The sequence below is a fragment of the Cebus imitator genome, unplaced genomic scaffold (genome assembly GCF_001604975.1).
Source record: "Cebus imitator isolate Cc_AM_T3 unplaced genomic scaffold, Cebus_imitator-1.0 Scaffold208, whole genome shotgun sequence".
Lineage (NCBI taxonomy): Eukaryota > Metazoa > Chordata > Mammalia > Primates > Cebidae > Cebus > Cebus imitator.
In genome coordinates, this window is record NW_016107523.1 from 1,702,436 (window position 1) to 1,714,539 (window position 12,104).

The 12,104-nt window shown below is 33.4% G+C and overlaps 1 protein-coding gene across 7 annotated transcripts in view; it reads left to right on the forward strand.

The window, feature by feature from the left end:
- Window positions 1-12,104, forward strand: part of DMD (dystrophin) — a 2,133,401-nt gene that overhangs the window by 703,246 nt on the left and 1,418,051 nt on the right. For all 7 annotated transcript variants that reach the window (XM_017548497.2, XM_037745683.1, XM_037745686.1 and 4 more), the window contains exon 20: window positions 7,559-7,800. In XM_017548497.2, coding sequence (XP_017403986.1) covers window positions 7,559-7,800 — 242 coding nt within the window. The remainder of the gene's footprint in view (window positions 1-7,558; window positions 7,801-12,104) is intronic.

Below are 12,104 nucleotides of genomic sequence, written 5' to 3' on the forward strand. Positions count from 1 at the left end.
GAAATATATATATTATAAATATATGTATATATATATTTATATATAAATTTGATGTATGCTTACCACAATGAAAACATTTAATATACATTCATACTGTAAAAATACATAGAATAACATGAGTATAGCTATTACATATTTTTAAAAATTCTATGAACTATATTTTATGTGTATCTATACTAGTACATGCATAGAAAACTGAATTTTCTACTTAAAATAATTTGCCTTAAGGTTATATTACTTTTTAAAAATTTAGAATAATTTCATAACTCTTCAATTTGCTTTCAGAATGAAATTCTAAGATGGAAAAAATAATTTATCATAACTTGACTTTTACTTTAGTTTTGACCTGAAATGTTACATCAGGCATATTTCCTTCCAAATGATTTTTGTCTTTTTCTAAATATCTATGAGGCAATGAAGATTTAACATCACTTAAGTAATGCAGAAAACAAAATCTATTTGTCCTGAAGGCAATTTCTTGAAAGAATTTAAGAAATGTGCTAAGAAGACAGGGTAGGGTTTTATGGTTGTTGAAAGTACAAAATTTACCATGGCTACAGTGTAGAAGGGACCCTCATTTGATATTGCAAAGTATTGTTAAAAATCTGTTGTATGTCCTGGAAACAATATTTCCAGTAACATGTACAGTTTTTCAGTGTCACATAGAAGTTATGATCAACTGGAAGATAAATTTCATTTTGACTATATTTTATCAAATGTGAATAGTTGTATATAGAATTTTAAAACAGTTAATATTAACCATATTGTTAATTTTACAGTAATAATTTATATATTAAGAGTTGATAATAAGAGACCTAAGAGACCTAATTTATTTGGACTTTTTAACCAAAGATAGGAGTTGGCCAAATTGCCTGCCTACTTTAAAACTATACATGGATATTTTCCTTGTGGTTGTTGCACTTTTTTTGGTCAGAGTATAAGTGATCTTTCACGATGATAGACTAAAAAGAGAAGCTACTAAAGGAAGAGTTTTAACTAAAAAAGAATCTAGCATTTTGGCATGGAATAATTTTTAACTATTTATTTCTATCTTAGCTGTGTTTTTTGTTTGAACTAACATTAAAATTAATTTACTGTTCTTATTTCATCATTAATTGGTTGTATAAATATGACAATATTGGATGGTGCAAAGTACCTCTTTTTACTAGAGACGTTTTTGGATAGCTAAAATTTTCATGCAGCTTACCCTCAATATGTAAGATTAGGATCATAACCCTGGTCTCAAGAAATTGTTAACTTAATTAGGGCAAGTGAAAGGCGAGATCGGGTACCTAGTGCTGTATTTATATGTTCCCGTAGCTGTGTACAATGAAAAGGGAGTTTGCAAATTCTTTATTTATTTTGAAAGATGCAATATAACTTTATTTAAGGTTTATACATTTCTTAATTTAAATGCAAAGTGTTGTAAATAATTTAGAAATTTAGAAAAATGTAGCTAATAAATATAGTAAGTAATCTTTCTAATGCTTTAATAGTATTGGTAACTAATAATGGTTTTCTGCTATTTTAGTTTGAGCAGTTTTTAAAATGATGCTTATCAAGACCAAGGCCTTTTATTGAGATTGTGGATTTTTAGAATATCTAGGACTAAAATAATATACATGTGATTATACCTAAACATATGCCTATTTTAATTTATTTAGAATTAGATTTAATCCTTTTTGTAAAATAGTGTTATTGCATGAGTACATGCAGTCTAATCAATCAGGTATAACACAAAGAGCCTAGTTTAAATAAAGTGGTTTTCTGTATTAATACTGAAATTACCCAAATATAATCATATCAAAACACTTATTTGAAAACCTATATAAGCATAGGTCAGGTTCTCCTTCTTAAGTTTATAAGATGCTTTCACCACAATTTCTAGAGGAAATACTATAATTATCTAATAGGGTTAGTGATATTTTCTACATTAAATGGTAGTTCATTTTCAATTGCTATGTTTAATTTTTTGCATGTTAATTAAGAGTCTAAAGACAATCACATTAAGGACATATTTAAATAAAAGTGGTAATTATTAGTATATTAGACTAAAGAACATCTCAAAACTATCATTCCCTGAGTGCTAGATTATAGTGTTTAAGGTGATACCTAATGATAAGTATGCTAACTGTTGTAATTAAATAGCAGAGAATGGTAACACTGACAAGGGCTCTTCTTAACCATAACATTAACCAAGGAACTATCTTTTTTTTCTTGTATTTTGGTTCATAGCTCAAAAGATAATTTCACGTGAATTATGTTATTTGAGTTTGGGCAACAGCATTTTGTCAGATGAGTGAGGGTAGGGATTATAGTCAGCTTGGCTCATCTCAAAGCTAAAACTCTCATGATCACTGGAAAGATTTTTAGGAACAGCAGCTCTTCTAATCACATATTTTTAATAGCAAGACATTTTGCAAATAGTCTGTATATGAATGGGGCATGGAAATTGCACCATTTGTAGTAGCCCAGCCCCTCCATCATGAATGAGTAGCCTTCCACAGTTGCACGTATTTCCTCTTCTTTTATTCCTTCCTCACGACTGGGCAGTTTGATTTATATTTCCTTTTTCTCCACATGACAGTTGGTATAATGCTCTACACAGAGTTCACATTCAGTAAATGTTGTTAATTGACAGGCACATTTTTCTTGGTTTAACTCTAATCTCCAAAAGGAAGAGCCTCTGTGCTTGTATGTGCACGGGCGCATGCACGCGGGTGAACTTGCATGCTCAGGCATGTGCATGTGTGTGTCCGTGTGTGTGAAAGGAAGAGACCGTTGCTGTCACTGCTGTTGTGGACAATGAATGGCAAAAACAAACATGAATAAAAATCTGACTTTTTTCTAATTTTGTGATGTTTGAAAATAGAAAAGCAAAAGGGCTGTATTAGTAAAATGTATATTGTCCTCACTGGGGGGGGTATTACTTTTATATATACCATTAATTTTTAAAAGCTATTACTTTAAGTCAGTGTGGTCACAGAAACCTCTAAAATTTAGCCTCAAAACTTGTCTTCATGGGTTTTCAATATACCTCTATTACATTTTAGGCTATTATAGTCAATGCTAAATGGACTTGTAATAACCCTCACTTAAAATGCAACAAAAATAGGAGACTCTTTATTAGCAGCTTTATTTTAAGTTTCTATTTCAAATATTCTTTTAATTCAAGAGCCCTGGAAACCCTGGTTTTGCATTTTTCTAGCCTGGCTTCATGGCTAATGATGAATGTACTTGATGAGGAATACTTCACTTTAAGTGGCAGTTTTGAAGTACTTGCATGGAAGGTGGTGCACAATTAAAATTATTCTAACAGTCTGTTATGCACTGTACACAAGTAATAAAATTAATGGATGCACTTCAAGTAATGATCCATTTCCTCTGGGTGCAATATATTTATTCATAGACTATTTCAGGGGTTGTTTAGAATATGAGATGTGAACGGATTATGATCCATTATCCCTGAGATTCTAATGTGCTACAACAAAATGGTTTCCATAAGTATTGTTCATAATGCCTGGTGCGTTAGTATTTGTATTCTTAAATAGCTAACAGAAAATTAGAAAACAGATGCTCAGATGATTGACTCTTAAAACTTTGCAGATATTTACACTTACAAATGCTTACAAAACTTAAAATTTCCATTGCACTAAGGAGCATAATTCTGTGAAATACACATTAAACAATTACATATATAACAGTAAAATTATTCATACATGAATATTTACTTGGAAAACACTTTGAACTCTTTTTTTTATTCTAGAAAAGTTTTAAGGGACTTTCTTAGAAAATCAACAGTAGTCCTGGCATATAGATGGTCAATTAATTCATAAAGTTGAAGTAATGGCATTTCTAAGTTTAATTAAGAACAGTACATTAATGTGACATGTGACAGTGCTCCCCATCTCCTGCCCAAGTATTTTAAAGCAAATCTGACACAAGAGAGATTGTGTGCTTGTTTGTGTGTGGCTTTGGCTTCTGTGTACACTGGTCCCATAATGTTTATATTCATATAGAGTACACTATTGATTTGATCTTGAGTGAGTTCATAAGTACAGTGTAGTTATTTTCTTTCTACTCCAAGCTGAGAATTCTATCAGATACTGCCAGAGAAGACATTTTCTGGAGGAGTTTTGAATTAATACAGTGCATGCAAATCTTTCATAACAAGACTTCTGATTATCTCTGGCCAACATTTTGTCATTTCTAGTAACATCTAGAAAATTCTGTTTTGTTTTGTTTTTTTTAATTTTTGCTTTCTTTATAACTTCCTTCTCAAATGATTATAAACGTGGCATAATATTCCAGGATTCCCAAATAAACTCTCTTTTTATTTTTATTTTAGTTGGAGACAGGCTCTTTCTCCGTTGCCCAGGCTAGAATACAGTGATGCAATCAGCTCACTGCAGCCCCAAAGTCCTGTGCTCAAAGGATCCCTGGTTATTGATATAATTTCTTTAAAAAATGTATAAATACACCTTCTATATCCCATATTAGTCCTATGTTACATATAATTACGACTAATTTTAAAACAGTATTATTAACTTTTTATGCATGGCCTGTTTCAGTCATTAAGAAGACTTCCTCTCCCCCTAGTTTTAACACAAGAGACCTGATCTCTTCTTATTTTCTGAATATTCTTTTTCATTTCCTCCATATGACATTGTCTAATATGTCTTGGTTGCCTAGTATGTGTCAGAGTTTGTTATAAATAAGTTACATATGTTAACTCAGAACCCTGATAAGTATCCTGTGAGGTCAATTCTATTTTTAATCCTCATTTCATGGATGAGAAAAATAAGATCCAGTGATATTAAATAACTGAACTCATTTCACACATCTAGTAAGGAGTGTCAAACTGGAACTCTGGTCTCTTTAACACCAGAGTTCTCACTGGCCATTTCTCTGCCTTTGTGGCTGCCTCCCTCTGTATGCTAATATAGAAGTTGTTCTTTTACCTATTACTGCATTTTAATAGCTTGCATTCAGTTATAAAGATTAATATGCAAATAAGTAGAGCATATTATAAATTTCAGTGTTATGAATTTTTACAAAGTTGACTTTTCTCCATCACTTAAATTTCTTTTACTGTGACACATAGATGCAACATTTTTGGGGGCACAACACAGAGTTTTGTGTAATGATCAGCAATGACTCATTAAAACCTATCCCTAGGCTTTAATAGACACTGCAGAACCTATTGGTACTTCACTGTAGTTTTATCATTTTACAAAATTACCACGTCCATACTGAAAATCAATTTATAGTTCTATTTTTTTATTTGCTACCATTTGTACGGTTGACCTGTCTCAGGGACACAAAGTGACTTCTCTCTATGTTCCCTTATCATTTAGCAAATGTTAAATAAGACTCAGTCCAGCCATCAGTCTATCAGTCCCTTTAATTTAATTTACCATTTCTTTTTTTGCCTATTTAATGCCTGGTTTATGCTGACTTTTTACCTTTCATGGGCTTCCTTCTTCTAACTTCTTGTTCAAGTTAAGCATATGCTGAAAATATTTCTCCTAAATATCTGATCATTTAGATCCATGCCACATTTTTTGTTATTAACTAACATAATTTAAAAATTCTCCCCTGTATATTTTTTAATTATAAAGTTTCATTTTCCAGACATGTTAGCTTTTAATGATAATACTTTTTTTCAAATGGAGTGCCCATGTGATTGAAGTTTCATATTCTCTTATACTTTATACCAAATGTGGTCATTTTATAATAAGAGTTACTTAATGACATCCCTTAATAATATTTTGGTACACTTTTCTATCATTCTTAAAATCTAGTAATCAAAAACAGCATATCACACCACATGTGCAGATGTCTCAATAAGACCAATTGCTTCCTTAAATATTAGGAGTATGCTAGAATATTTAGCTCCTACAAACCACGGACTTCTTTTATACTTAGATATATATGCAGCTATGTACATATTGTCTTTTTACACTCTATTATTTCCATTGTATCTCATTAAAAATGTACCAGGGAAGAAGGAAAAATAATTGCCAATATTATTTGCAAAGTTCGTTTCCTTCACTGCTATCTTTAGCAGCATTATACTTTGAAATTAGTGAAGTTACAGTCGTGTTTAAAATGAATTGAGGGACATGGTTTGGCACCATTAATATCATTTTGACAAACAGAACATTAGAATATCAGGGCAAAGTGAAGTGCAAGAGGATAAAATAAAATAGTTGTTGAATTCACATCTATATGTATTTTTTAGTATTTGAAAACGATAAAGCGGGAGGCATGTACAAGTTAGCAAAACCACAGGCCTTATGTTTCTAGAGACGTTCTTCAGACTTTGTAAGAACTTATCTTCCTGTTAACTAATTCATAGTATCAGAAAATTAAGTAAGATGAACATTTATAAAAGCAGATTCTCTTAGACAACCAACTCTTCTTCCACCAACGTACTCTTCTACCTTTTAGGTATTTTAACCTAGAGAAAGAAACAAAGTGATTTTATGATCTCTTGTTATCCCTGTAGGTCATTGTTGGAATATAAAACACTTAAATATTCAGTATTTCAAAAGTATAAAAAAGTTATCAGTGCTAATGTAGCTATGTTTTAAAATGCATGGTATCCATCTATTTTCTTTTTTATACCATGTTATTTATTAAGAAAACTAAGCTAAAAAATCTAAGAAAGTCTAAATTTTGTAAACTGACTTTAGAGAGTTTGAACATTTTAATCCATAGCATAGCATGATGTTGCCATGCTTTCATGCTATGTACTTGTACTGGCATTCATCATATATGAAATGACATAGTATATTTCATGGTACATAGTAGTACTCCAGAAGGGTAATGGTGATAATGATGTGCTTGTGTTTCCATTTTTCCCTTGATAAAGTTTTCTGGGTTCGGTATTACCATAGATGATTGTAAAACTTTCATGTCAACTTCTACATTTATAAATTTAAAAATGTTTCATATTAGAAAGGTTATTTTTCCTAGTACTTGTTTTAATTCCTTTGCTCCATGGTCAATCTGTTTATTTCTAGTCTTCTATAAAAGAAATAAAGAACAGTTAAGTTTGGGTAATTTCTTTTCCACTTTTTAAAACTATAAAAATACTATGAATTTCCAAGCCCATTTTTAAAATTAAAAATGTAAATTAGTTTGGGGAAGTATATGTGAGTAATATGCCTGATATTTAAAATGTATCTGAAAATACCCAAAATGTTATTTGTTCATGATCAACCTTCCAGCTACCATTAAAGCTTTGAGCACTTTTGTTTTTATTTATTTTTTTATTTAATATTTTATTTAGGTATATTCCACTTTTCTGCATCTTATGTCTTTTTATTCATTACTTGATGGTACTGATATTCTTTGTTGTGACACAAGTCTAGTAATTCACAATGAATTATCTAAAATCATATGTACACATCTGTATCTCAGTAAATTATTGATTTAGTTTGAAATCATTCATATGGTGAATACTTTTATAATTAGGATGTGTTGGCTTTTAGATCATTTCTTTCAGTCTGTGGGTTCAGGGGATATATTTATTATTTTTTTTTCTTTCTAGAGGGTGTTAATGCCGACAGCATCAAACAAGCCTCAGAACAACTGAACAGCCGGTGGATCGAATTCTGCCAGTTGCTAAGTGATAGACTTAACTGGCTGGAGTATCAGAACAACATCATCACTTTCTATAATCAGCTACAACAATTGGAGCAGATGACAACTACTGCTGAAAACTGGTTGAAAATCCAACCCACCACGACATCCGAGCCAGCAGCGATTAAAAGTCAGTTAAAAATTTGTAAGGTAAGGATCTTTTCTCCTTCCATTTGGAGCATAATCAATAGGTATTTCTTGGCAATTTTCAAGAAGACAAGAACAAAGTATTTAGTAATTAAACTTTCACCATGTAAGGATTTCACTAAGCACAATAAAGATCAAAATATAATCAATGAAAATCAGTTTAAATAGGTAATACATAGATACCCGGATTCTAAAATTGTATTTGGCGTAGTTACACACAGCTAATTGATTGTGTTGGTTTGCAAAAGGATGAGGCAGTTTAGGAGTGTGGAAACCACATGTATCCTGTTAAAAAATGCCCTATGCTTTGGAAGTCTTCCTTTGTGACAAGTGAAAGCTGGTCATATGTTGAAAAAGTGGAATTCATGCAAATAGTTCGAACACGGATTAATAAAAAGGTTGGATGCTACGTAATTGAATAAATAAGGAAAATATTTAAAACTGAGGGACCTCTCAAATTAGGATAATTTGAGGAAGGTTTCTTTACAAAGAGATATATTTTTTTTAAATGTAGCTAGAGTACAGAGGAACCACGTGGGGTAGTGTAGTAACCCACCATCAGAGCTGTTACCTCTTTTAGTCCAGAAACGATCAGGGAGAGTAAAGTTACAGAAACTTAGAAGGAGTGAGTCAGATCCTCATGGTAAAAGCAGCATGGCCAGCTAGCTTAAGGAATCCTTACAGAAATGCAGTCAGATAAATAAACACCCTACTTCAGTTTTTTCCCTGCCTTCAGAATCTTGTCAGGGCTCCTCACTGACTAAGCTGAATCGTAAGGCAAAGGACAAGGAACTGTAATCTGTAAATGTCAGTCTCCTGGTCTGGAGAGGCAAACAAAATGTAAGTGGACAAAAGGGCCTGAAAAAAAAAGATGAAATAATTATGGCTTCAAGTGGAAGAAAACAAGAGCTATATGATAATGAAAATAGCCTAAACTGTTTTCATTGTTACTATGAGTTATGTACTTTTCATGCGGAGTGAGAAACTGATTAGAGGACGGACTAAAACCTTTCTAGGATGAACCTTTAATGATAGGTCGAGATGATCATGTTTAATACAAAAGACAAGGAATGGAGTTTCGTTTGCATACTTTAAAAAGAATGGTTTAAATAAAGGTAGAATAGACATGAAAAGGTGACATGGTTGATTTAGAAAAGTTATTGGACCCAAAAAGTGGTGAGAAATTCAAAGCGGTTTTGAAGAGAAAAACAACTGAAGGACTTGATGGTTCTTCTTCAGATATTGGACCTATAGCATTACTACATTTTTTGTTCTTGCATTAGTTTGCTGAGGAAATAAACAAATACAGAAAGTATACTTTTGGATAAGAATACCTTGAATAAATCAGTTGACTTATTAGGCAAATACGCACCTCTAAGGAATTTCTACATTTAGATACATTTTATAATTTTAGAATAGAACCCATGCTGTTTTTCCTGTGAATCAGAGGAATAATCCAAATACATTATTTCTTGCAAAAAAAAAAAATCTGATGTTACCTTACCAGATTCTTGAGATTCAGATATAGTAGTTTAACCAGAATTTTTTCTCGAGTCCTGGTGAGGCACAGCTCCCCTGAGATAATGCTGTGGGTTCTTGGCCTCCAATCTTTTAAAGAATAAGAGCTAGAACCACTGCAGGTGCTCCGTATGCTCGTAAAAGTAAATATCAGACCAAAAAGGGTTGCAGAAAGATGGTTTTATTTAGGAAGAGAAAAGAGAAGGAAAGGAGAAGAAGAGAAAGACTTCCATGAAGAGTGTGGGAGGGGATTCCAGAGGGGAAATCCCAGAGGGGAAAGGAAGCTCCCACCATGTACGAGGGGATTCCAGAGAGCTGGAAATCTGGTGTGGATGAAGGAGCAAGGGAATTTATCCTGGGAGAAATTCATACCTCCCCAAGTTCCTGTGGCCAATGAAAGGAGTTCCTTTAAACTTCTGCTGGGGTGATTGACTCTTAGTTTCTTCCTGCACCCACAAAATTCAAACATAAACTGTTAAATCTCCCAGATGGAGAGAGCTGAGAGGGGGGCATGGCACTGGGAAATTCTTGCCCTTAAAACTATGCCCCCTCATGGACCCGGAAAGAGAACACATTCCCTCAGTAGTTAGTAATAGCACCTACAAAATCCATTCATGCATAAAATATATACATTCAGTGTCTCTAATGTGTCTAAGAATGATACTGAGTGTATTAGTCCTCTCAGGCTAACACAACACATACCATAGACTGGGTGACTTAAACAACACAGGTTTATTTTCTGAGAGTTCTAGAGGCGAGAAAGTCCAGGATCAAGGTTTGACAGGGTTCACCTTCATTTTCTGGTGAGGGCTCTCTTCTCGGCTTGCAGATGACCAACTTCTCACTCTGTCCTCACGTGGCTTTCCTCTGTGTATATACATGGAGAGAGAAAAAGAGAGCTATTTTTTTCTCTCCCTCTTTTTCTTTCTGTCTCCTTTTATAAAGCCACCAATCCCTAAGGGATTAGGACGCCCACCCCTGATGACCTCATGTAAACATAATTACCTCCTAAAAGTCCTGTCACCAAATACCATCTCATTAACGGTTAGGACTTCATCATGTGACTTTTGGAAGACACAATTTAGCCCATAGCACTAAGTTTTGGGAATATTAGAGTGAGCATTCATTGACCCTGCTTTTACTGTATTTATGGAAAGCAGAGGAGAGAGATGTGAAGCAATGTAATCAATCAATATTTTTAAATTTTCTGCTAGGAACAGTGGTTTAGACAAAGATGCAGAGCTTTGGGAGAATGACTAACAGGCAAACTCAGGCCTGATAAGGCCAGGAAGGGCATCTTCCTTGAGGGAGGAACATTTAAGTTGAGGCCTTTGTGATGAGTTGGGATTAGGTAAGAAAACAGTGAAGCAAAAGACTTTAGGCAGAATGAACATGGCAAGAGGGAGCAATAAAGGCCATGCACCTGGATGAAGATCATTGTAAATGCTAAACACAGAGGGGCAGGGGAGTGGGAGGAGAGATGAAGAGGAAAAGACAGACAAATAGGATGCAAATCAATGACTTCTGGGACCTGCTAGTATCTTGGTCTTAACCTGAGAAGCACATGGAGATCACCAGAAGTTTTATATATTAAATATTGTCTGGAGATTGAGGAAGTCGTCCTAAGTGAAAGTATTTATTTTACTGCATGCAGCCACAAAGTTCCAGAGTCTATTGTCACGTCTTTATCACCCCTTAGTCTTTCTCTCAGACCCATTGGTGCCTATCAATTTGATGAATCACTTCAGGTAAAATATTTAGCAAGACAAGCTTAATATTATTCATACAAGGGCAAATATATATATTGTTCTGCTGTGATTAGTGATAGGTAAGTAAATTATTATAACATGTTTCTCAGTGCTTCTTTTTATTTGGAGAGGTTTTATAACATTAGAGTGCGTATTTAGCTCATATCCCAATGCTTGTCAGGACTGGTTCTTAATATTTTAGGGGTTAGAGAGCCTTTTTAGAATTGGGAGAAATTCATGAACCCTTTTCTGAGAAAAATACAAAAGCTTCCATGAGATAAGCATATAATTGTAAAGAATAAACAGACTCAAAGTAGTTGCCATACTCTGAAGAACCAACTATACCAAATCCTTTTATCGAAATAATGGCTGATTTTTGACATCTTTTTAAATGCTGAATTCTTCAGTTGAAAATTTTGTCTTCTGTGATTTATTCTCAGAATGTTAAGGTCTCAGCTGAACACTCGCCCAAATGTTTTATTAGTTTCAAAGTCCCCTTTGTTTTTCAGAGCACGCTTGGCTATAATGTTGGCTCTTTCTGTAGCCCCCTAAACAGGAAAAATGGCGGCCCTCCATCTGGCCAAATGTGAATCAGGTTATTAATGGTTCACAGCAGATGCCAATGCTGTCATTTGTAAATCTAGTATACAAAGTATATGTACATATTTCTGTACTATAAATACAGAGTATTACCCTTTACCTCTTGTCTTATTTCTTATCCATGGATATGTACCAACCTTCTAGCGCTTGTTTGAGAGGATTTATATTTGAATGAGAAATACAGGTCACCTCTCCATTTTGCCAAACATCTTTAATCTTCACCCACCAAAAAGATTGACTCGTCAGAGATTATTTTACCTGAATCAATTCATACTGTTATAACCATATAAACACATTCTTCTGAAAGTTGTCCTTTAAAAAGTAAGAATAAGTACCATTGTGTATTAGTTAGTCTTGCAACTATGACAGAATTTATGTGATAAATTTCTCAGCCAATCCTAAGACAAAAGTTGTTCTCTCTCTGAAAGTGTATGAATGCCT